The 26,291-nt window shown below is 41.2% G+C and overlaps 2 protein-coding genes and 1 pseudogene across 8 annotated transcripts in view; 2 read left to right on the top strand and 1 right to left on the bottom strand.

The window, feature by feature from the left end:
• Nucleotides 1-9,928, top strand: part of MED1 (mediator complex subunit 1) — a 28,905-nt gene extending 18,977 nt beyond the window's left edge. Inside the window, exons 15-18 of one of the 5 annotated variants that reach the window (XM_036034410.1) lie at nt 1,658-1,753; nt 1,872-1,977; nt 3,571-3,711; nt 9,021-9,928. In XM_036034410.1, the coding sequence (XP_035890303.1) occupies nt 1,658-1,753; nt 1,872-1,977; nt 3,571-3,711; nt 9,021-9,213 (536 nt within the window). In that variant the 3' untranslated portion in view covers nt 9,214-9,928. Of the gene's footprint in view, nt 1-1,657; nt 1,754-1,871; nt 1,978-3,570 lie in introns of all 5 variants that reach the window. The other 4 variants (XM_036034412.1, XM_036034411.1, XM_028521015.2 and 1 more) reach the window with 4 other exon arrangements.
• Nucleotides 9,929-11,139: 1,211 nt separating this feature from the next.
• FBXL20 (F-box and leucine rich repeat protein 20) overlaps nt 11,140-26,291 on the top strand; it is a 93,271-nt gene continuing 78,119 nt past the window's right edge. For 2 of the 3 annotated variants that reach the window (XR_004905000.1, XM_028521017.2), the window contains exon 1: nt 11,925-12,295. Coding sequence is in view for 2 of the 3 variants with exons in the window: in XM_028521017.2 (XP_028376818.1) it covers nt 11,969-12,295 (327 nt within the window). In the remaining variant the exon portion in view is untranslated. Of the gene's footprint in view, nt 11,487-11,924; nt 12,296-26,291 lie in introns of those variants that run through there. The other variant, XM_036034418.1, reaches the window with a different exon arrangement.
• LOC114502523 lies at nt 19,542-20,949 on the bottom strand (annotated as a pseudogene).

Genomic DNA, 26,291 nt, shown 5'->3' with positions numbered 1-26,291 from the left:
GTAGCTAAGGGCCTGAACCTTGCATCAGAATATAAAGTAGAACTTCGGATGCTATAGGAAGAGAGGGCTTCTTCATATCTAAATTTTAGGTTGTTAGGACAGTGCTTTCAGTCCTGATTATATTTCCCTGTTCTTTTGAGAACTTAACTGTATAGTTTAAAAAGGAGTGAAACCTGTGCCCCTTTCTTTTTCTCCCAGGATTCTGGAATGGTGGTGTTTTTCCAACGCAGTTTGCTATTAGAAGCTTTGATGTGAATGTTGGCTGTTCTAGTTGACCGTAGTTCCTTTTTACCTTAGTTGTAAAGCACTTCAGTAATAGAGATATGTCAATGCAAATGGTAGGTAAGAAGAAACAGGGAAGGTAAATCAGGAGGCATTTTTTTCTGGGAATAAGAATTGCTTCAGAAATGAAATTTTAGAGAGCAAACACAAGTGTGCTTATTTCTACTTCATGTATTCAAATCCTAGGAGAATTCTCCAAATAGCTTCAGGGCATCTAAAAGTGAGTTTTTTTAAGTTAGTTATGAAATTAATCCTACAGAGATGCTTTCTGCCAAGTATGTGATCTTTATCTCTGGGCTGCCAGCACGTTTGCCGTAGGAACATATGATGGCAGATATGTGTGCATTTGGCTTAAGTATATCATTTTAGATTGTAGCCCTGTATCCCTGCTCAACAGATTATGGGTTGCACAGCTAACAGCTGCAAACACTGATAGAAAGCAGGGCTTATGGCAGTTGTTCTAGATGTCTGCTTATCAAATAGAATGAGGAACTCCTTTTGGTCATATTTATATTCAGAATTCACTTTTAAGGCAGCTTGTTTATAACTGTCAAGGTCTTTAACAATTTATGGATTACTATAAATGCCTTCATTTTAGAAAACTGAAAGTTAGTTACTATTTTGTTTTGGAGTATTTATAACATAAACTGTCAGATTCCTTCTATTACCTGTGGATGACATAGTAGGTATATGTGGGAGGAGCTCTGGTCTGAAGTGCTTCCCCGTCCACCACAGATGAGAAATAAGTTGTCCTGGACACAGTCTTGCTGTTCCGGCAGGGAAGGGGTGGTGATTCCCTCCAGTGGAGAATTCCCTGAGCCCTTCTTCCAAATGGCTTTTATTGGGAATGGTATGTGTAGGTGTATACATGCATAGTTCATTAAACAATGTCATAAAGGCTATAGTCATACAAAAACAGGTATTATCTATAGATAACAATTGAAGGAACACAGAGATTTGTCACAGGTCAGGGTCTTTTAAGACATGTTTCATGAGGTAAGGAGTTTATTCCTTATACCTTGAACTTAAACATCCAGTTTATATCACTAGGACTATAAAAAACAAAGCAGAGCGAGCTTCAAAGGATACAATGTATTTATCGGGCCTGATTCCCACTGGAACCCTCAGTGTTAGAGTCGGGTCATGTCTGCCACCTGTGTTTTCACGTGGTTTTCCAGGGAGATTTACTAGCCCCCTTCAGGGCTTACTTTCGTGGGGCTACAATGTCAGAAACCACACAGGGTGGTCCCCAACAGGTACAAGATCTAGTTTCCAAGGGAAAGAATTTCATTCTTTACACCTAGGGATTATCATTTACTTGTCTCAAGTCTTATTATTTGGTTAATTATTTTATGACATTTTCTTTGTCTTTTAGATTCTCCTGGGCTCCTCCAGTTTGAAGTGTGTCCCCTTTCGGAGTCCCGGTTCAGCGTATCTTTTCAGCATCCTGTGAATGACTCCCTGGTGTGTGGTGAGTTGTATGGGTGGCTGCCACCTCTCATGGCAGCAGTTTGGTCTTTATCTCTTTCTGAACAGAAAGTCAAAAGCTGAATCTATCTCAAATACTTCCTATATATTTTGTCTTTCAGTGGTAATGGACGTGCAGGACTCAACACATGTGAGCTGTAAACTCTACAAGGGGCTGTCAGATGCACTCATCTGCACAGATGACTTCATTGCCAAAGTTGTTCAAAGGTAGCACTGGCCCTTTTCCATCAGAATCCCAGTAAGAGGTATATAATGATGACTTGGACATTTAGGAGGAAAGCACTTAGTCACTGCTTCGAATTTACCCTTCTCTGCTTTCTGATTCAAAAGCAATATAAGCTTTGGTTTTTTAAATATTATGAGGGTAACGGGAAGTAAGGTAGGTAACTTCAGGTCTGGTGTTAGTGTTCTTTTAGGAGGGAGAGAGCTGAAGTAAAATGTAGATTTTTTTTTCCCACTTATTCTGTCACTTCTTAACATATGTAACATGTCAGTGGCAGTGTGTGGGAAGATAATTAAGCCAGTTAGCTTTCCAGAAACATTAATATGTAATTGTGAGATTTTTCTTGAGCAGTGCTGGGACCGTTTTGTAAATAAATTTTACTGAAACACAGCCATGTCTGTTTTATTTACATATTGTCTATAGCTGCTTTTGAGCTAAGATAGCACAGTAGTTGGGCAGCTCTTCAGATGACCACATGATCTTCAAAAATCTAAACTGTTACTTGGCCCTGTAACAAAGGTTGCTGACACATTCTAGAGCAAAATGTTTTCAAATGTAGGGTTTCTAAAAAGAAATTTATACGATAGACAGTGCTTTGCTTTAAAATAAACAAAATTTTGCCCTGGTTGGTGTGGCTCTGTAAATTGAGCACTGGCCTGCGAACCAAAGGTCGCTGGTTTGATTCCCAGTTGGAGCACATGCCTGGGTTGCAGGCAGGGTCCCCGGTAGGGAGCATGCGAGAGGCAACCACACATTGATGTTTCTCTGCCTCTCATCTTTCTTCCCTTCCTCTCGCTAAAAATAAAAGAAATAAAATCTTAAAAAAAACCCCACACAAGATTTCACCCTAGCTGGTGTGGCTCTGTGGATTGAGCACCAGCCTGCAAACCTAAAGGCCACTGGTTCAATTCCCAGTCAGGGCAGATGCCTGGGTCCCAGGCCAGGTCCCCATTTGGGGGCATGTGAGAGGCATCTGATCTAGGTGTCTCTCATACCTTGGTGTTTCTCTCCCTTTCTTTTTCCCTCCTTTTCCTTCCCTCTAAAAATAAAATCTAAAAAATATATATATAAAATAAACAAGATTCCATACCAGTGGTAGCACTTTGCACAGTATAGTTTTCAGGTGATCCAAGCCATTAAGGTTTAGAACTTGATGGGTCAAGAGATTTTTCCACTGGTTCATTAAGGTAAATGTATATTCCATTTAATTACATGTGAAACTCCAAAAGGAGGGCATTTTATTAATGAGTTAATTACTACCAATTTTAGTGCATTTTAATAGCTAATTATTTGGATTCTCGTTTATGGTTGGTTTGTTTTTGGTGGTGCTTCAAAAGAGGTTGACAATTAGCTATTGGTCCAGGTTCTTTTGGAATAAATACCCAAAGCTCTGGCATTTTATAGAACTGTTCCTGCCTGTGGGGTCACTCGCCTTATCTGAAAACTGCATTACTGCAAACCCCTGATGATATATCTAAATCTCAGGCAAAATTAAAGCCTGTTTTCCTAATGAAAAGTTGGTTTTATTCAGCAACTAGTGCAGTGTTAACTTTGTTTTTTCCCTCTTATCTTAACAGATGTATGTCCATCCCTGTGACGATGAGGGCTATTCGGAGGAAGGCTGAAACCATTCAGGCCGACACCCCAGCACTGTCCCTCATTGCAGAGACAGTTGAAGACATGGTGAAAAAGAACCTGCCCCCGGCTAGCAGCCCAGGGTATGGCATGACCACAGGCAACAACCCAATGAGTGGTACCACTACACCAACCAACACCTTTCCGGGGGGTCCCATTACCACCTTGTTTAATATGAGCATGAGCATCAAAGATCGGCATGAGTCGGTGGGCCATGGGGAGGACTTCAGCAAGGTGTCTCAGAACCCAATTCTTACCAGTTTGTTGCAAATCACAGGGAACGGGGGGTCTACCATTGGCTCGAGTCCGACCCCTCCTCATCACACGCCGCCACCTGTCTCTTCGATGGCCGGCAACACCAAGAACCACCCGATGCTCATGAACCTTCTTAAAGATAATCCTGCCCAGGATTTCTCAACCCTTTATGGATGCAGTCCTTTAGAAAGGCAGAACTCCTCTTCCGGCTCACCCCGGATGGAAATGTGCTCGGGAAGCAACAAGACGAAGAAGAAGAAGTCATCAAGATTACTGCCTGACAAACCCAAGCACCAGACTGAAGATGACTTTCAGAGGGAGCTATTTTCAATGGATGTTGACTCACAGAACCCTATCTTTGATGTCAACATGACAGCCGACACACTGGACACACCACACATCACTCCAGCTCCAAGCCAGTGTAGCACTCCCCCGACAACTTACCCACAACCAGTACCTCACCCCCAGCCCAGTATTCAAAGGATGGTCCGACTATCCAGTTCAGACAGCATTGGCCCAGATGTAACTGATATCCTTTCAGACATTGCAGAAGAAGCCTCTAAGCTTCCCAGCACTAGTGATGATTGCCCACCCATTGGCACCCCTGTTCGAGATTCTTCAAGCTCTGGGCACTCTCAGAGTGCCCTCTTTGACCCTGATGTCTTTCAAACCAATAATAATGAAAATCCATACACTGATCCAGCTGACCTTATTGCAGATGCTGCTGGAAGCCCCAGTAGTGACTCTCCTACCAATCATTTTTTTTCTGATGGAGTAGATTTCAATCCTGATCTGTTGAACAGCCAGAGCCAAGGTGGTTTTGGAGACGAATACTTTGATGAAAGCAGCCAAAGTGGAGATAATGATGATTTTAAAGGATTTGCATCTCAAACACTAAGTACTTTGGGGGTGCCAATGCTTGGAGGTGATAATGGGGAGACTAAGTTTAAAGGCAACAGCCAAGCTGACACGGTTGATTTCAGTATTATAGCAGTGGCTGGTAAGGCCTTGGGTTCTGCAGATCTTTTAGAGCATCACAGTGGTAGCCAGAGTCCTTTATTGACCCCTGGGGACTTAGGGAAAGACAAGACTCAAAAGAGAGCAAAGGAAGGCAATGGCACCAGTAGTAGTAGTCTGTCGGGGCCAGGATTAGATAGCAAACCAGGGAAGCGCAGTCGGACCCCTTCTAATGATGGCAAAAGCAAAGATAAGCCTCCAAAACGGAAGAAGGCAGACACTGAGGGAAAGTCCCCGTCTCACAGTTCTTCTAATCGACCTTTCACCCCACCTACCAGTACAGGTGGATCCAAATCTCCAGGCAGTTCAGGAAGGTCTCAGACTCCCCCAGGGGTTGCCACACCACCCATTCCCAAAATCACCATTCAGATTCCTAAGGGAACTGTCATGGTGGGCAAGCCCTCTTCTCACAGTCAGTATGCCAGCAGTGGTTCTGTGTCTTCCTCAGGCAGCAAAGGCCACCATAGCCATTCTTCCTCCTCTTCCTCATCATCTGCTTCCAACTCAGGCAAGATGAAAAGCAGTAAATCAGAAGGTTCATCAAGTTCAAAGTTAAGTAGCAGTATATATTCTAGCCAAGGGTCTTCTGGGTCTAGCCAGTCCAAAAATTCATCCCAGTCCGGGGGGAAGCCAGGCTCCTCTCCCATTACTAAGCATGGACTGAGCAGTGGCTCCAGCAGCACCAAGATGAAACTTCAAGGAAAGCCATCCTCACTTATGAATCCTTTAAGTAAACCAAACATATCCCCTTCTCATTCGAGGCCACCTGGAGGCTCTGATAAGCTTGCTTCTCCAATGAAGCCTGTTCCGGGGACTCCCCCATCCTCTAAAGCCAAGTCCCCTATCAGTTCAGGTTCTGGTGGTTCTCATATGTCTGGAACTGGTTCAAGCACTGGCATGAAGTCATCTTCAGGGTTAGGATCCTCAGGCTCATTGAAAACTCCCCCATCATCTAATTCTTGTACAGCATCATCATCTTCCTTTTCCTCAAGTGGCTCTTCCATGTCATCCTCTCAGAACCAGCATGGGAGTTCCAAAGGGAAATCTCCCAGCAGAAATAAAAAGCCATCCTTAACAGCTGTCATAGATAAACTGAAGCATGGGGTTGTCACCAGTGGCCCTGGAGGTGAAGATCCAATGGATGGCCAGATGGGGGTGAGCACAAATTCTTCTAGCCATCCTATGTCCTCTAAACATAACATGTCAGGAGGAGAGTTCCAGGGCAAGCGAGAGAAAAGTGATAAAGACAAATCAAAGGTTTCCTCCTCGGGGGGCTCAGTGGATTCATCTAAGAAGACTTCAGAGTCAAAAAATGTAGGGAGCACGGGTGTGGCAAAAATTATCATCAGCAAGCATGATGGGGGATCCCCCAGCATTAAAGCCAAAGTGACTTTGCAGAAACCTGGGGAAAGTAGTGGAGAAGGGCTTAGGCCTCAGATGGCCTCTTCCAAAAACTATGGTTCTCCACTTATCAGTGGTTCCACTCCAAAGCATGAGCGTGGTTCCCCCAGCCATAGTAAGTCACCAGCATATACTCCCCAGAATCTGGACAGTGAAAGTGAGTCAGGCTCCTCCATAGCAGAGAAATCTTATCAGAACAGTCCCAGCTCAGATGATGGCATCCGACCACTTCCAGAATATAGCACAGAGAAGCATAAGAAGCACAAAAAAGAAAAGAAGAAAGTAAAAGACAAAGATCGGGATCGGGACAAAGACCGAGATAAGAAAAAATCTCATAGCATGAAGCCAGAGAGTTGGTCTAAATCACCCATCTCTTCAGACCAGTCCTTGTCTATGACAAGTAACACAATCTTATCTACAGACAGGCCCTCAAGGCTCAGCCCTGACTTTATGATTGGGGAGGAAGATGATGATCTTATGGATGTGGCCCTGATTGGCAATTAGGAACCTTAGTTTTTAAGACAAAAAACGTGGCCAGAGAAAAACAAGTTTATAGGCAAACCATCACACGGGGTGAGCCGGAAAGGTCTGATTTTGTGTTTAAGAATGTCTTTGACACTAGGCTGGGTGAATTAGAAAGACATAGCCAGACCCTACTAGAGAGATCATAGGTTTGATTACTAAGAATCACTGTTCCTTTGCCAGAAAAAAAAGTTAAAATATTTGCTTAAGAAAGGGGGGGGGGGGGGAGGGACATAGGGAAAGGGAAGGGTGGGAAACCGTTTTGTGGGAAATACTCATATATATTTTTTTCTCCCCTTTCCATTTTTAGGCCATGTTTTAAACTCAATTTTAGTGCATGTATGTGAAGGGCTGGGCAGAAAATGAAAAAGCAATACATTCCTTGATGCATTTGCATGAAGGTTGTTCACCTTTGTTTGGGTAGCTGTCCATTTGAGGCATGGACAAATGAAGGACTGGTTATTTTGGACACTTAAGTAATGTTTGGTGTCTGTTTCTTAGGAGTGTTTGGGGGAGGGAAGATAATTTTAGCTATTTATTTGTAATATTTTAACCCTTTATCTGTTTTTATACAGTATTTCCTTCTAATTCTGTGAGGTTCAGGGTCAAAATGATGGGAGTGAAAAGACCAAGGCTTATTTGGTTGTAGGGAGCTTGTAGCTTGTGCTGGTGCTATAGCATCAAGCCCAACCAAATTAGTCAGAGCCCACCTTTGACATTAAAGAGAAAAACCAAAAGGTATATTTTTTTCAAGGTTTTTCAGGGCATTCAAACATCATAGGAATATTAGGAGTTACCTCCCTATGGAATTAATTGATTTATAGCCTTTTTCCTTTACAAAAAAAGTCTGGGCTGGCTTTTTGGGATGTAAATGTGTTTTCAGATGCAGTAAGGTTTAATGTGGGACAGCCTCCCTGACCCAGAGTGGCATGAAAACCATTGCAGAATTAATAGTTCTCCTATTTCCACAATGTGCCAAAAGTCCACACCCCAGCATTTTGTTTGTAGGAGAACTGATGCCATTCCTGAGAGCTGGACTCCTTTCTCTTCACAAGGAGGAGTCCAGACTTTAATCACTCATGCTCCCTTAGATAAAACAGTAAAAAAAAAAAAAAATGCAGCCATAGTTCACTTAAAACAATTTCAAGCTCACTTGAAGGGGGGCCTGGAATGCTAGGTGGGCATGAAAATAAACCCTTGCTACTGTGTAGCAACACAATTGGACCTTTACGGAGGAATAGGTCTGAGTCTGGATTCTGGGGCACACCAGTAAGAAGCCCTTCTCATAAATGTAAAAATCCAGGAGACCATTTGAGTGCAACACAAGTTCTCAGTATTTGGAGGGTCCTCTCAAAATTCTGCGGCCTTACTTTGATTTTGACACCTGCACTGTGCCATTCCTGATGATTCCATTCAGGATCTGTATCAGCAGGACGGGGCACGGTCCCCAGCACAACTCTTCTGGATTAAAACAAAATGACAACAACAAAAAGCCAGGTCATCAATTTGTGTATGTTTGTGATAAATGGAGTGACTTCATCAGATATTGAAGAAGATTTCTATATTCAGCTCTTTCTGCAGGTTGGAGTTAGCATAGAGTTGGAAAATCAGCTTTGGCTTTCTTCCCTGACTGTCTCTGATTTCCTCTAGTGGTTTCCCTTTTCTGGTCATCAGCTCTCAACAACTCTGCCACTTTTGTGTCCCAAGGTAATAAGAAGTAGGAAACGAAACATTGCAAAGTGGAGCAAGAAAAGTTATCGGTTACCGTATCAGAGTCAAATGTCTTGGGTGACACTAAGAAGGACATGGGCAAGGTGATACCAGAGTGCTTTATCTTGTGATGCTGATACAGTAGCAGCCTCTCAGACATACAACCAGGTTGGATTTCTCACAAGTTTCTCACCTAGTTTTGAATCCTATCCCATTGGTTTCTGCAGGAAAAAAAAAATACATGCCTTTTAAGTTTGTTCTGGGTGGGGAAAATCTTATGGGGAATGTACTGCATAATATCAGGGGCTCAGCTCCCCCAAGCAGAGCTAACAAATACCAAAATGAGTAAACTGGGAAGCTTTTTCTCTCTTTCTGTCTTCATCCCAGATCAAAGGATCCCGAGTTAGGATCTGGATGAAGGATAAGCCCCTGAATTGTCGATGGGCACACCCCACACTCTGACCCAGCATCTGAACTTGCTTAACAGGGAGCCGGGGCTAAACTGCTTCACCCTGCCTGAGAACCAGGGAGCACTGCATTTCTCCACAGGGTGGAGGAGAAGAGGCAGAATAAACCGAGCCTGGGACACCTCCCTCCTGTCTAGGTGTGCTCATTCTCCTGTTTCAAAAGACGGCAAGGATGTGAAGTCAACTTCTACCTGTCTTCTGCTGGCGTCTTAATGTATTCTTTGACCTGATTCCTCTTCTGTCTTTTGGCACATGTTAGGGGTCCTTGGTTAAAACCTGCTCTGATGTACATGAACATTTCAGGTTCAAAATCAATGTGTTTTCAAACAAGTATTGTTGGGGTGGGGGGTTGGGGGGAATGAAGCAGGATATAATTGCCAAAACCAGGCTTCAGGTTGGTGGCTCTTGGAAAGATTTTCCTTAAGGCCTAGGTCTAAAAATTTAGTGCAGCAATATCATGAATTCGTAGAACAAAAAACTTTCAGGGAGTCTGTGAGTCCCACAGTATTCAGTCAAGTTATTTAAAACAGATCCCAGTATGGGAAACTCATTCACAAGCCGTGGGCAATCTCATTTTCTTTTACCTTTCTCTTTCTTTTCAATCCTCCTCCCTTATTTCTACCCTTAAGTTAGTTTTCTGAGGGGTAGGAAGTACTTAACATCTCAGAAACTAGGTTGGGAAACATGCTCAGCTGTAAAAAGTTGGGTTTTAAATTTTGAGTTTTAAAAAATGTACATCAGGAGCAGCTGGGGAGGGTTTTTTCTAAAATCTTTCAAGTTTGATTTTCTGTGTGTATGGCCATTCTGTAAATACTTTGGGGTTTTTCATTTTTTTGAAAGGAGACACAATCTGTGGGATTTTTTCCCCTGAAACATTACAAAAGAATCTGATTATTTACATGCAAATAAATTTCTTTGATAAAAAGTAGTATGCCTATGTAATCAGTTTTTAACCTCTGAACAATTTTCACTTATTCAGCTTTCTAAAAGTCTGGTCAACTAAAATTTTAACAAAAAGTAAAAGTCTTGCCTTGGCTGGTGTGGCTCAGTGGATTGAGTGTGGGCCTGCAAACTGAAGGATTGCATTTGACTCCTGGTCAGGGGAGGTGCCAGGTTCCTGCTGGGGGTGTGCAGGGCTTTTGAGAAGCAGCCAACCGATGTCTCTGTCCCTCTCCCTCTAAAAATAAAATTAAAGTTAAAAATAAAAATCTTCCTTCAGTATTAGTCAATGTAGGTTAACTGGAAAAGATTGTTGAAATATGGAAACAGACCTGTAAAAGTTTCGTTTGATTTATCTACCCAAGCCAGTTTTACTATTTCCTGCACACCTTAGTCATCAAATTCATCGTTAATTCTTGCTGTGGAGAAAACTGCTCTTAGATGAGCCATAACTCCAAGGCTGTTTTTACATGGCTGAAGTGAAGCAATAACATTAGAAGTATCTGTGAGGGGGAAAACAAACATCTAGACCTGGGGTGTGGACCTGAGAATGAGTTTCTGAAGCCTGGGTTTCTTGCTTAGGAAAGGAAGTCCTTTCTAAGATAAAGAAAAAAAAAAAATGCTCGAAGAGTTGGGGTAATAAGCCTCACAGCTAAAATATGCCCATTTTTAAAGCTCTCCAGGACTATTCTTAAACTCGTAATGAGATCCATAACAAGACAGTCATGAAAACTGCGAATTAAGAGATGAAAAATAATTTTTAAAAAGGTATGAAGACAAACGGTTATCTCCCTTGGAGTTAGCGGCGGTGCTGCCAGACCTACTGGAATTTATCTTTGGGATATGATTCTGTATGGGATTGTCGCTGTTTTAAGGGTAAACTCACTCCTTAATTAATGGAAATCCGGTCATAAATTTCGTGACCTTGCGGGCTGGAGTTGCTCAAGTATATGTAATGACACAACCTAAGGAGTCAGACAAATGTCATCGTTTCCTCCCGGCCAGCGCCCCCGCCTACGCGCCCAGACACGCTTGTTTCTCCCGCCAAAGTGGCGTCGGGATCAGGTTCTCACCAACCAGAGCCCTGATTGGAGGACGGGCAGGCAGTAGAGCCCATTGGGCGCCAGCGGCGGTCGGGTGGCTAAGAGGCGGGGGAAGCCAAAGGCCCTTCAGCCTTGCCCGCCCCCACTTCCACCACAGCGCGCCCCTCCCCCAGCTAAAGGAGTAGTCGGCCAGCTCTAGGACTGCACCCCCCTGACCCTAGGCCGCAAGGTGCGGCCTCGCTGCATATCCCCGCAGCAGCGGACAGCGCAGTTATCTCCCTGCTTTCCTGATCCATGCATAGGGAGACCCACGCCCCGCAGCAGCCCTTCAGGCCTCCCTGCAATACCCGGTAATGCAATCCACGGGGGCGGGGGAGGCGGCGGCAGCTGTAGCAACGGCGGCGGCGGCAGCAACAGCAGCACTGCCCCAATCTAGAGACAACCAGAAAGAGGAAAATGGCTCCGAGCAGGGACCGCCTGCTGCACTTTGGGTTCAAGGCGACAGTGAGTGATAGGGGAAGGGAGTTGGGTGGCCGGGAAGGACGTGTGTGACAGCACAGGCTATCGGGGAAGAAGCGACAAGACTTAGGGGCCTGGGGAGAATAGACAGAAAGCTCAAGTGCTTGGTGGTTGGTGTGTGCTCCAAGCCCGCGGAGGGGAGGAGAACAGGGGGCTCCGGTGCTGCGTGCAGTTTTCCTCCTTTGCTCTCCCGGGTCCGCGAGCACGCGCGCACTAGCACCCGCCCCACAGCCCCTCCCATACACAAATACACACAGACAGATAGGCACTTCCCTGCCTCTCCAGTTCGCGGTGGGCCTGCCCGCCTGGGAGCCGCGAGCGGGTGCACGCCGCCGCCGCACTCCGGCCGCTCCCAGGCTGACTGTCGTCCGCGCCGCCCGGGAGTGGGGGAGGGGTGGTCCCGCGCCGCCGCGCGCTCCTCCCCCTCCCCCTCCCCACGCTGTTCCGAGGCCGGGCGACTCTGCCCAATGAGGAGCGGCGTTGCTGGCAGGTGGAGAGTGTTTTTGTTTTGGGTTGAAGTTGAGGCTGAGGAGAGAGGAGAGCTAGCGACGAGCAGTCGTCGCCCCTGCCGGCGCCGTGGTAGGTGGAGGAGGCCCAGCCGCAATCGAGAGGTCTCTCCTCCCCCTCCGTCGGTCGCTGCCCGCCGCTCCTCTGCCTCCTCCGGGTCCCGGAACTCCTGGGCCTGCCCGGGGCCCCTCGGCTTTGCACTCCGCTCGCCGCAGCGCCCGGCCCCGGCCGCACCCGCCGGCCCCATGAGGAGGGACGTGAACGGAGTAACCAAGAGCAGGTTTGAGGTGTGAGCTTGGGGCTGGTGGGGGGGGAGACTAGGGTAGCGTGAGGGAGGCGATTCGCACTCTCGTGTCCCCCCAATTCGCTCCCTGCGGAGCCTCCTACCTTGCTTAGCGCCGTCACGCACCGGCCGCTGGGGCTGCCTGACTTCGTTCCCCATCCTCGCAGCCCGGCTGCCCTCGCCCTCCCGGCTGGTGGCCTCCTGCCTCTTCCACCCCGCGGGCCCCGGCGGGGGATTAGCTAGCTCTGGCGCCCTAATTCTCCCCTCCCCCCAGTATCACTCCGCTTTCCATTCTTTACACAACCCTTGGCTTGCCTCCCTCCACCCGGCGGAGAAAGCATCACAACTCCGATCGACCGGAGCCTGCTTTTCTTTCCGCCAGCCTTTTCGTGAATCGAGGGGGGGTGGGGGAATGATGGGTCAGGGGGCCCGTTGTCCGAGTTTGAGAGACGTTGGTTAAACGAGGGAAGTGGAGGCGGTAGGCCGGGACGAGAGGGACGACCACGGGTTTTCGGTGCTGAGTTTGGTTGGGGTATTGTTCTGATACTTCCTCTTCTTTCCCGTCGGTACTTTTGTAGCTCATTGTTTCTGGAAACTCTTAGATCTGTACAGGCTTTGCGATTGGGACGGAGAGGTCCGGGAGACTTCAGAAAATTCATTCAAATCTGTCTGTATCTGAGAACTTTTCTGACGGGAGAGGATTCTAGTCGTGAAATTGAGAAATGGATGAAGAAATAAGGAAACATCTGAAGGCGTCTTTAGAGAGTAGTCACGGCGTAGGGAAGTGATTCCTTTGGGAAGTGAAGTAACGACAGATGAATTACAGTAGTAGAGTCATTTACAAGAAGGTTTATCGCGGGGATTGAGAGAAAGTAAGTTCTGCGACCAGAAGAGAAAATGTTACCTGGCCTTTTCTGGCAGAGAATCAGGCTGACCTGGGATCACTCACAGCTCAGTGTACATCTCACTTGGTGGTTTTCTTCATTTCCAATTGAAGGATGAAATTGTAAGACGGTGAGACAGAAGTTGCAGGAAACTTCCTAACTAGGTGCACAGGGTAAAATTTTTACCTAAAAGTCTTCTGTTTAGTCGATTGCTTGATTTTTTTTTTTGCTTATGGGAGAATGTTTTAATTTACCCACAAATATCAAGATAGGAAGTGTTTGGGGGAAGTTTAAATTCAGAACTACAATATTGTTGTTGCAGGCACGGAGTGGAATGGTCTCCCTCGGGTTTTCATATTTAACTTAATCACAGGAAGAAAGCATTATAGTGGATATGATTTGGTATTTATTGGGTTGGCCAAAAAGTCCGTTACATTTTTTTCCATAAAAATAAAAGACACATTTTCATTTTCACCAATAACTATTGATTTCGATATTTTGAGTATGTCAGCTATCTCCTGCTATTGGCTTCTAGTGGGTAGAGGCCAGGAGTGCTGTTAAACATGGTCCAATGCATAAGACAGCCCTGCAGCAAAGAATTATTTGGCCAAAATGTCAATAGTACCAAGAAACTTCCCAAACCACTTTTGACGCATCCGATCAGTCACAGCACCACCACCATACACTATACAAATCCTTTTTTTTTAAATTTTAGTAGTGTTTTTACCTTTCTTGAACTAATAAAGCATAGTAAACCGAAAAGGTTGCTTATCTTCTTCCATCAGCAGTATTACAATGGCTGCACAAAAATTCACCAGTTTTGATAAGTTTTTTTAAATGCACGCTGATATGACAGCTGTCACAATACACTCTTAACAAAATTGTTTCAAATGAGATTAAAGACAACGAAGCACTACTAGAGCCACCATAACAACTTTTGGCCAGCGCAGTACTTTCACAGAACTTTATGTTGCCCTAGTGTACAGAGACCCAATAAGCTTAATTTTTGGTGTTTGCATACTCAGTACTGCTGTAAAAGTTGAGGCTATCATTAAAATTACTGAACAGACATTTAGCGTTAATAGGAGTCCTGAAGATTTGAGTGGGGGTTAGCCTTTTGCCATTGCAACCAGCTCTTTATTATTTTGCTGTTCACTTTTAGGTTGTGTAACTGTCAGAGTTCTTTTGTAGAACTATAAATTATAAAAATTTTAAAAATTAAAATACATAAATTATAAAAATTTATAATTTAATTTGTAGTTTATCCATAGTAGTGGTACTTAAAAATTAAGAAAATTTAATTGCAGCATCGCAGGTTTGATCCCCAGTCAGGGTACGTGCCTGGGTTGCAGGCCATGACCCCTAGCAACCACACATTGATGTTTCCCTCTCTCTATCTCCCTCCCTTCCCTCTCTAAAAATAAATAAAATCTTAAAAAAAAAGAAAAAGAAAATTTAATTGCTTTATTAAGCATAGCTGTTTGGTATGTAACTGGCAGTTAAAGCTTTCTAAATGTTTGAGAAAATAAAAAAAAATTAAAAGGGGAAAAATCCTCCTTATACAGTATTCATGATCAAAATGTAAATGAAAAGCTACTCTTAGTATGTGAAATGTTCATGCCAGAATACAATGAGAAGGGCTGGAAATGATATGTGTTAATGAGCTTCATTGTCTGAGTATTTTTAAAAATCATTTACTTTTCTCTTTATGAAATTTACTGATTTTTAGAGAGAAAGGAAGGGAGAGAAAGAAGCATCAATTTGTACTTCCGCTTATTCGTGCATTTATTGGTTGATTTCTTTATGCACCCTGATGGGAGGTGGAACCTGCAACCTTGGCATGTGTGGATGATGCTCTTAACCAGTTGAGCTGCCTGGCCAGAACATCATTTACTTCTTTACTGCCCTCATTTACAGATAGTAAAACAATAAACTATTTGATCTTTTATGAAACAGGAAACTTATTGCTAATTCATTGAAAACATTTTCAATATTTACTTTCAATGGATTGAGGATGTAGGTAACACATAAAGGACACTTTTCATATATAAAACATTTACATCAATATTTTTTAAAATTCTCAAAATATTCAGAATGCATCTTATTTTTTCAGAGTGCCTTTTAAAGGACTGATTATTTTATGATTGTAAGCAGGTATCTGATCTCTGAGAATTTTTGTGAGTGCAGGGAATTTTTACACCAAATAAGTCATTTCAAATTAGTTATGGCTAACACAAAAGGTGAAAGATTGTTTACTTTTTCTTGTCCACATTTTTTTTCTTGTAGAAGGAGCATAGCTGAAACATCTTTTTATAGGAAATATCGTGTATATTATGCTTTAGGATATGGTAACTGGAGACCACACACTTTAAATCTCACACTCAGGAGTAGTGCTATAGAATAAAAACATTAAGTTAAAAATCAAGGGAGAAGAGCACCTGTTAGCCAGATATGTAGCGTCCTGTAAATAAATAGCCGAAGTAAGATGATTGTTAGATAAAAGAGAGAAAAAGATAAAGATGTGAAAATTATTGCTGTTCATTACTATATCTCTTTGACATTAAATCTGTACAATAATAGCCCTAAAAAGTAAACATTATATATGCCCAATTATTTTAGTCTCTTAACTGAAATTCATCACTCAGGTACTTTTAATTTTAGTATTTATAGTGAACTTAGTTTGGTGGCAAATTTTGATAATTCAAATTTAATAACCGTTCTATATTCTGGCACAGAGGTAGGTGTTTTTACCTGTTACTTGTAATTCTCACTATTCCCATTTACATGTGAGAAAAGCTAGGGCCTGAGAAGTGTTCGACAGCCAGTAAGTAGGAGAGCGAAGATTCCAATCTGCATTTTTTGACTCCACTCTATTGTTCTGCTCTGTTTTTAGCACAAGTACCATAAAAGCCCATAAAGTGTGTGGAGATGAACTTCCTAAACTTCTTCATCTAGTGTATTTTATCTTATCTTTGCTTTCAAGAGAATGAAGCTACCCTTCATCTTAAGTTCTATAACCAATGTTATCTTAACACTCACTGAGATTAGTGACAGATGTAAATTTAGATTTCTTCCCAGTTAAACTCTACTTTGTCATACTCTTAGTAGTGCCATTATGAGAATAAAGTACTATTGGAGGAAAAATTCTATCTTATGTGAGTTTATTTTAAAATTTAACATTAAAAAAGTTACAGCGATAACATTGACATTCACATGCCATTTTACAGTTTAATCAGTACCTGGAGATATTAAGACTCATATAGTTAGGAAGTGATAAGCTCCAGTTTGGGTATTTTTGAAGTATTGTTCATTACTGTTTTTCATTATACCTCACTGCTGCCCTGATAAATCTATACGATTGCAGCCTGCTTCATTTTATTAATTCAGTTTGTTCAAAGTAAGACAAAATCATAAAATGCGGAATGGCAGAAAGAATATCGTACATTCGGACTTGAGGGAACTGGGTATTAGTCTTGATCTGAGCCACCGACTATAGCTTGGCTCATTTCTTTTCACTTCTCTGGTTTGATCATTTCCCTCCTTTGCAAAACAAGAAATTAGAATCCATTATTAAGGTTCCCTTCTTTTCAGAATCCTATAAATCTGTAGTTTTTGAATAAAAGCAGAGGCCCATATTTCTTTGGCCTTTTCTTCTGAAACAGCTACTCTGATATTTGGTTAAAATTTGTAGGCTCAGTTGCACAGTGCTAGTAAGGCTGCAATAATGACCTTCCCTCTCCTTAACGTTTTATCTTCTAATGTAAAGAACATTTTGCATAGTAAATAACTATATTTTCTAATTTGGTGCATGTGGAAAATGGTATATATTTTTCTAAAGACTGAGAGTTATTTGTTTTGCTCTATTTGAAAGGCCTTGCAATGAGAAACAGTACTGGTAATGCTAAGGTCTTTTGTTTTTAACACTTAGAGATTGGTTTGAAAGCAGTCTAGTATCATAGAAAATCCAAATTAGAGGGCTATGCTTTTTAGGCGCATTCAGACAATCTGCCCTTTTTGAACAGTGTTACTGATGTTTCTTTATTGTATAATCATGGATCCTTTTTCATTATTTAAAAATGAACGTGTTTGAATCTTCCCAGTCTTTATAGAGATAAACCATTATGCATTGAAAATTATGTTTTCCATTAAGTTGTTAAAAATTTTTAACGTGGCAAAAAAAACTTTACAGAAAGTATTTTTGATATCTAAGTCATACATTCGTAGATGTAATGTTCCTGTATTGAAGATTTTCATTCATTGAATCACTATTTCTGCAAGAAGTATTTTTGCATTTTTAAAGTTTGATGTTCTTGCCCTGGCTGGTGCTCAGTGGATTGAGTGCCGTCCTGTGAACCTAAAGATCAGTGGTTTAATTCCCAGTCAGGGCACATGCCTGGGTTGTGGAACAGGTCTCCAGTTGGGGGCCTGCGAGAGGCACAGATTGATATATCTCTCACATATCGATGTCTCTCTCTCTTTCTCCCTTCCTTCCCCCTAAAAATGAATAAATAAAATCAATAAAGTCTTATGTTGTTGTGTTTTAGGTCATTTATTAGTTTTAAGCTATTAGTGTCTGTGTTGCTTTTTAATCTTAAATTTTAAAATTCTTCTATTGTCCTCTGCAGAGTTGTCTCTTTTTAAATTTTAGTCTTTTTTTTTTTTAAGATTTTGTTTATTTATTTTTAGCAAGAGGGGAAGGGAGGGAGAAAGAGGGCAAGAAATATCAATGTGCGGTTGCCTCTCATGTGCGCCCCCTCACTGGGGATCTGGCCTGCAACTCAGGTATGTACCCTGATTGGGGAATTGAACCCGCGACCCTTCGGTTCACAAGCCAGTGCTCAATCAACTGAGCCACACCAGCCAGGGCTAGTCTCATTTTTCTTACAAATTGGTAAGTACTTTAGTTACAAGCCAAGGATTCCATTCCTAGCCCTTAGATGACTGTTTCCCAGCTGGTGACAGATTGAAAACTGAATTAAAATTTTCAGTAATCTAACTACTACTGCAGTTTTGGAAAGGTATTCTTAAGATGTCCAAAATAAAATATTCCATTACACCAGGAAAACCCAAGGGAAGGAGGAAGAAGAAAGAATGCCCTTAAACTGACCAAATTTAGCTGATTGTGCATAGTTGTCTTTACACTGTTTTTCTATTTGATCTTGTAGGCATAGTAAATTCTCAGATCAGACCCCCTCCCAAAACTGACTCAGAAAAATGAAGGCATTCAACTATGGTTTTACAGGTTTATGTCTTAACACACTTTGACTCACTTGGTAATAAATGTTAATAGCAACTAGCAGTAGGTGATGATACTCAACTATGCAATAGCATTTGTGCTTCATCTTGCTTAATAACATAACTTAAAAAAACAAATATATGTATTCAAAATTAACCCAAAACAAATTTGAATTAGCTTTTGAAGACTGTTTCTGTTAAAAGAATGGCTTTGCTGCGTAGTTATTTTCAGCACATATGAAATAACTATTTAGCAAGTATGTGAGTTATACATATAGGTGTCACCTCTTTATTCCCTAATTGTATTTCCTCCGATTTGATTCTGTTGGCATTACAATAAGTCTTATGCCTGACAGTTATAATCAGGTGGAAATATAATTAATTTAATCAATTTTTGCTCAGTTTAAGTTGCTATGAGGTTAAAGTCACCTGTTAAAATAAATCATGGTAGACCAGGATTTAGTCAGTTGTGAAACAGATATTGGCAGTGTTTTGTTCTGTCATTTCTATCCTTGATCCCAGGAATTTCTAGTAAAAACTAAAAAAGAGAAACCGAACACCATGAAAATAAGTAGTAAATTGATCTTATGTATTACTTTGGTGTTGAGACAGAAATCATATTTAACAGCATGGAGGTGAAGGTTGATAAATATATCAAACACCTGCCCAATATTATAGAATGAAATGTATCACCTTTTTGCTGGAGAGTCTGCTTTCTGGTTAACTGTAAGATGCAGGCAGATATAACCTCATAATCAATTAAAAGTAAATGGAAAAGCATTATCAGTTCCTTTTTTTCCCCCCAATAATTTGCAAGAAGAAGATGCCATAGGTGCAGCTCTTCTGAGTGCTTTGAGTTTGCTTTCTTGTCTACAGAGTGAGGGGGTATATGTGGCAGGAGGGACAGGCAAAAAGAAACAGCAAAATTTCTAGATCAGGGTAGTATTGTTTTGTAATTGATTTTAAAGAAAGGAGAGGGAGAGGTCTGTTGTTCTACTTACACATTCATTGGTTGACTTTTTTTTTTAAAGATTTCATTTATTTCTATTTAGAGAGGGGAAGGGAGGGAAAAGAGAGGGAGAGAAACATCATTGTATGGTTGCCTCTTATGTGCGCCCCCCTACTGGGACTTGGCCCTGCCTGGGAATCCAACCTTTGACCCTTTGGTTTGCAGACCCGACTTACACCAGCCAGACTAAAACATTTTTACAGACTTAAAACTGTCATTAGTGCATTTAGATTTTGGTGAAAGAAAAATTTAAATACTGCTACAATAATACAATGATAACAAAAATTGACCAGGTACTGAAGTCATGTTAGTGAGCTACCATCAGTTAAATACAAGAAAAATAATTTTTTGGTGAATTAGTTAAACCTTAAAGAAGATTGTCCATTATTTGAGAATAATTGCTTTTCAGACATACTCTGATACTCAAATTCACTTTATAACAACAATTATAAATTAACCTTTTGATTACATCTTTCTTAAAAAGTTGTCAGATTTCCATTTCTTTGGGAGGTATTTTCACCAATGTGCTGTTCAGTTTTACAGGTTAAACTTTCTTCATTATTATTAGGAACTTCATACATACAAGTGAGATTGCCATTCATTGCTTTTTTGTCTTTTCAAAAAGACCCAGGAAGACTTACTTGCTAGACTAAAGCTGATGTCTTTAAAGGCATGCAACAAGAAAATGATTGCATATCCACAATGATTGTACAGAAGCCACTCAAATACCAATGACATCATCAACAGGCATGTTCTGCCACTCTTGAAAAAGAATAGCTGAACAAGTCAGAACTGATGTTGTGAAGAAGACAGTGAATTGGAGTCACAAGGGAAGTGTTGGATAAGTCCAGGGCCCTGCCCAGGTGTTCAGTCTGTGTGCTCACACAGAATATGAGGCTCAGCAGCAGGGCCCACTAGGGCTGCTGCAGCACAAGCACAGGCGTCCCAGCGAACAGCTCCTTGATAGCAGTGCCCAGACCCTTAACACAGGAGACTGAAAATGCTGCGATCACAGATCAGATCATGATACACTTGGGCATGACGGTCCTCCTGTGGTGGGTTCCCACCACAAAGAGTAATATCAAGGACACAATGGCCACAAATGTGGGGTCACAAAGACCCCAAAACCTGTGCTTGTGAGACATTTTATTTAAAGTCTCAATCCCCTTCTCTTTTTGAGCATGAATGACCATAATGGTACATCCTAGAATACTTAGCAAACATCCATTTTTTCCCATGAAAATTAAGTCTTTCTTTTAGAAACTATGACTAAGGAATAGCACTAGGATGCTGAGAGTGCCTAACACAGTTGCTAGGGTAGCTGGTGCACAGGCATAGGCAGCAAAGTTGGCCGTCTCACTGGCTCCCACTGACAGCAGTCCAGCCCACCACAACCATTCTTTAAGGTATGCATGACCGTCTTGACCTGCTCTCATGGAGCCTTTTCTGGCACATCACAGAGGCCTCCCCCGCCCCGCCCCAGTGAAACTCCCTCCAGTGAAAATGCTGGAGCTCATAGCCAATCCCAGAGCAGTATAGAGGTCGTATTTTCAGCCCCCTGGCACATTTTGTTTGTTACTTAAGAAGTTCAGGTAACTCAAGTTGATCACAGGACAGAGAATGCTGGAGGCAAGATGATGCAGTCTTCAAATTCCAGTGGCAGACTGACCATGCAGCTTCACCTCTGATATCCCGTTGTGGTCACCTCCAGTCACTCTGCTCACACAGGTACTGTGGGCTGATCTATTGGACTGGCAGGGCCACTGCCTTCAGTACCTTTGTCGCTGTCAAATAGAAGGTGCAGGCATCCGGGGCTGCAGACTTACGCAGACTCCTTCGTGGGGGAGCCCTGCTCTCTATGGTTTTAAATGCTTTGGAGGAATTTACTATTTAAAGGAAAATTTCTGTTATAAAGGGAAGAATGTAACTCATTATCTCTTTATTCATCTAATTGTTTTATACATTGGGTTTATTAAATATGAACACCTATGAATTTTAATTAGTTGTACAGTAATAAGTTAGTGTTTTAATCTGGAGTTTATACTGGAACCATTACTGTATTCATTGTTAGGCAAATACGGATAAATGTCTCCTAAGGTGAGAATCTCACATCAAATTGTGAGTTAACATTTAAAATTTTATTTATTTATTTTTTAGGGAGAGGTGACGGGAGGGAGAAAGAGAGGGAAAGAAACATCGATTGGCTGCCTCTTGCACACCCCCAACTGGGGACCTGGCTCACGACCCAGGCATGTGCCCTGACAGGGAATCAAACCTGTGACCTTTTAGTTTGCAGGCCAGCACTCAATCCACTGAGCCACACCAGCCAGGGCTATAAGTTGACATTTAAAGCACTAGATCAGTTAGCTTATACCCCAGAAGCTCCATTTTCTAATTTGCACAAAATTGAATTATGGTGCAATTGAGCATGCTCAAGTAGAGATGCATTTATTTTTGAGAAAGAGCACTGTGTTGTTAATACCCTTTTCCCACATGCGTCCTTATCTGCTGTTTGAAAATTGTTCTCATGGTCTTTGAAAAAACTTACATTGTCACTTAGTTCATTTGTAGGAAAGAAACCTGATATATTTTGGAATTCTCCATGGATATGTTAAACCATTAATACTAGAACGTTTTTTAACATCATTAACAGTAACTTCAGAAAGTTAAGGGACTTAATATTCAGTATTCTTAGTCAAAGCTGGCTGAATTTATAAAAAAGAAGCTTCCCAAATCTAGATCTACACAACAACAACAAATGCAGTTTTACTGAGGTCAATATATTCCTTAAGAAAGTGTAATTATGTTTAGATTAAAATTCTCAAAAGGTAGATTCGTAGGCCCTAGGTGACATAAATTTCACCTCAGCACATCAGTGTCTGGTCTAGACAAAAAAGTTCGTCCTAAGTATAGGAATCAAGATCACTGGGACTTAGTGTTGGCACTACTGCGAACTCACACTGAACCCTAGGGAAAGCCATTTACCTCTCTGTCTTTGCAGCTCTAAAGTAAGGTTTCTAGTATCTATTTCTCTACCTTAATACAAGCTGGATTAATGTTAAAGATTAAACTTAATATTGTGTGTCAGTTATACCTCAATTAAAAGAAAAAAAAAGATTAAACCCAGAACTCTTACCTTTTAATAGTACTCTTCCTGAATAAAATGAACATTTTTTTAAAGATTTTTAAAATTTATTTTTAGAGAGGAGAAGGGCGGGGGGAGAAAGAGTGGGAGAGAAACATCAATGTTTCCTCATACTACTTAGAGGAGATGCATCACACTTGAATGCTTTTAAAGGAAAACAAAATCCATTGACCCTGCTTTGAAAAAATATTAGCACTTTACTACCCGGTGTGAGGATTTATTTTTAAGCATACAAGTATGAATTATTCTTCTCTGTGGCATTTCCTCCATGTTTACAAGGAAGGACCAAGGGGAAAAAATCAGCAGGTTTTTATTAGTAATTTCTTTGGTTCTACTGATACATCTTTAGGGAAATGAAACAGCAGCACTGCTAAGGTAGAGCTAATCAGAGTAACTGCTCCTCTCTAAAGTGACATCCCTCAGAGACTTCAGCAAAAATTAAACAAGGTTAGGGAAAGAATAACAGGGAAGTAACTCTTTCCCCAGTAGTTCCAGGAATTCATTATACAGAGTGTGGCAAACGTAGGTTCACAGTTGTGAGTATGCAAAACAGTTTATTCTTGTATTATTTAATTATTGCATTATTTTACATACGAACAACTGTAAACCTACTTTTACCCCGCCCTGTATGACAGAGGGGAAAGGAGGAAGAGAGGGAGAGAAACATCAGTGTGTGGTTGCCTCTCGCACATCCCCTACTGGGGACCTGGCCTTCAACCCAGGCATGTGTCCTGACTGGGAATCAAACCAGCGACCCTTTGGTTTTGCAGGCCAGCACTCAGTCACTGAGCCACACTAGCTAGGGCTGTGTTTTTAAGTCAAAGAATGAGTCTTTTTAAGGAATTTATGAATGACTGCATAATGCTGATCCTCATGTATATGTATGACCCTTATATATATATATGTCTGTATATATACACGTATGTGTGTGTGACCATATATTTCAGACTATTAAGATAGATGTACCCTCCCGCCATTTGGGAGGAATAATGGTTTTTAATGCTGCTGTTAAGTTCTGTTTACATTTACATTGGTGAGATGTTACGTTACTTATGTTATTAAATATTTTACCACAATTTTTGCTTCAAAAATGTTTTCCCTATTTTCCTCCTCTAAAACCTAGGTGCGTCTTGCGGTCCAAAAATACAGTATATCCTAACCCTCCTTTAGTAGGACAGATATTTTGAACTATCTAAAGTAATGGATAGTGTTTTACACATTAAAGAGAATGTTCCCATTATTTAATTTGAACTTTAAAAAAATCTTGTATGTTAGGTACAGGAAATTTCTCTGCTATTTTATAGAACATAAATGCTCTCTGACTCTAGGGCATGTTGAAAATAGGTTGTTTTGAATAATTTACCCATTATTCTTCTTTTGATTTATAGCAGGCATTTATAAGATGTTTTGTTTAGATTAAGTAACACTTGAATCTGTGGCCATAGATTGAAGCAAAGTTAATTTTCTGAGGACTACAAAGGATGAGGTTTGAACCTGTACTTTGGCTTATTAGCCACATTTACTAACCAACTTAAGTAACTCTCCTGCACAACCATGAGCAAATATTCTGTGTAAACCGTACCAAGCAGCAATTTCCTTTCAGATACCCATGCAGTAAATCACTGTTGGACCAAAAGCTGTGGGTACTCGTATACCATCCATATGTCAAGTAAAACTTACCTGATTACCTTTTTAAATTTTTTGTTTTTTAGAGAGATGGGAAAGAGAGGGAAAGAAACATTGATGTGTGAGTGAACATGAATCGGTTGCCTCTCGTATGTTCCCAGCTGGGGACCCAGCCTGCAACTTCAGCATGTGCCTTCACTGGGAATTGAACTGGCGACCTTTTGGTTTGCAGGTCAACACTCAGTCCGCTGAGCCACACCAGCCAGGGCTGATTACCTTATTTATTATAATTCTTCTTCATAAAGATTAGGAGTGAGATACTAAATGAGTTTTATATGTATTTGTAGAACCTTGGATATAAGTTTATAAGGTTGTTCATATTCAGCCTTTTTGCAAGTTTTATTCTTTGGTTTGACTTACAAAATCTGGGCTATATTTTACTCAATTTCACATAGTATATTTTTGAAGATGAAAAGTAGAAATACAGCCTAGCTATGTAGCTCATTGATGAGAGCATAGTCCTGATGCACCAGGGTTGTAGGTTCAATCCCCTGGTCAGAACACATATAAGAATCAACCGGTGACAGCGTAAGTAAGTGGAACAACAGAAACCGATTCCTTCCTTCCTTCCTTCCTTCCTTCCTTCCTTTCTCCCTCTCTCTCTCTCTCTCTCTCTCTCTCTCAGATTAATAAAAATTTTTAAAAAATGTTAAAGTTAGCTCTGGCTGGTGTGGCTCAGTGGATTGAGTGCAGGCCTGCAAACCAAATGCAGGGCATGCGAGAGGCAACCACACACTGATGTTTCTCTCCCTCTTTTTCTCCTTCCCTTCTCTGTCTGGAAATAAATAAATAAAATCTTTAAAAAAAAAGTTAAAGTTAACATTATACTACTATTGAGTTAAATAACAAAAATTTAGGATATAGTGTTTTATGAATAAACAGATGTCCTTAGATGAAAGATTAGGTAGATTTAGTGGAATCAAAGTAAGGTTTTAATATCAGAAAGAATACCAAGAAACAAAATTATCATATTTCAGAGTGTTTAAATGATTTATTTCAGTAAAGTGGAATTTTAATTTAAAATTACCCCATCCATAAAACACAAGGTGTTATGGCCAAGATCTATCTGACCCTGCTAATCACAGTCAAACATATATTCAAATGAAATGTGTAATTAACTCATATATTACCTTTTTTAAAAAAAATTGATTTGAGAGAGAGGAAAACACTGATTTTGCTGTTCCAATTATTTATGCATTCATTAGTTGCTTCTTGTTTGTTCCCTAATTGGAGACCGAACCCACAGCCTTGTTGTGTCGGGACAATGCTCTAACTGAGCGAGCTACCTGGCCAGGTCAACCTTTTTAGTCTTGATAATACTACTTACCTAACTATGATTCAGTTTTATTCTATGATTTACATGTTGTGACTGTTGTCAGGTGGTTGGAATTTTGCCCCAGTATAGAATTATTTCAGAGATGAATTAAGGTGAGTATGATAAACTACAGAATTCAATGTGGCATTGAGTCTGGGAACTAGGGCAGAATAATGTATATTTGTTCCAGATTATCTTCATTGGAAAGAGTGTTTTCCTTCTGTGGAATTGGCTTTGGGTGCACATTCAGGTTGAAAGTCCGTAGACAACTGAATAATATTTGTAGGCAGTTGTTATGTTTAATGCCAGTGGTACTCTTAAAAAGAGGAAATGATTATTCTGCTACTCGTTGTTACCTAGGTTGTGGGTTTGATACCTGGCAGGTATATGTACGAGAGGCAACCAGTGGATGTTTCTCTCTCATGCTGATGTTTCTCTCCCTTCTACCTCTCTCTAGAATCAGTAAGCATATCCTTGGGTGAGGATTTTTTTAAAAAATGATTAGATTGAAGTCTAAATAAAACTTACCTAAGAACTAGCTTAGTAAACTTTCTTACAGCTTTTATTTACTGTGGCTGAGTTGTACTATGGCTGATTAAATGGTGTGTAATCTCTGTGAAGTGTTACTGAAACTGGAAGCATCAGCTGCCTGTCCCTACCAGAACCAGTAAGTAGAGACAAGGATTGAATCTTTAGGAGCGCTTTATTCAGATGCCGGTGATCTGA

The sequence above is a fragment of the Phyllostomus discolor genome, chromosome 8, assembly GCF_004126475.2.
Source record: "Phyllostomus discolor isolate MPI-MPIP mPhyDis1 chromosome 8, mPhyDis1.pri.v3, whole genome shotgun sequence".
NCBI classification, from domain to species: domain Eukaryota; kingdom Metazoa; phylum Chordata; class Mammalia; order Chiroptera; family Phyllostomidae; genus Phyllostomus; species Phyllostomus discolor.
The sequence above is the reverse complement of the archived record's forward strand: the minus strand, read 5'-3'. Positions and strand labels throughout refer to the sequence as shown.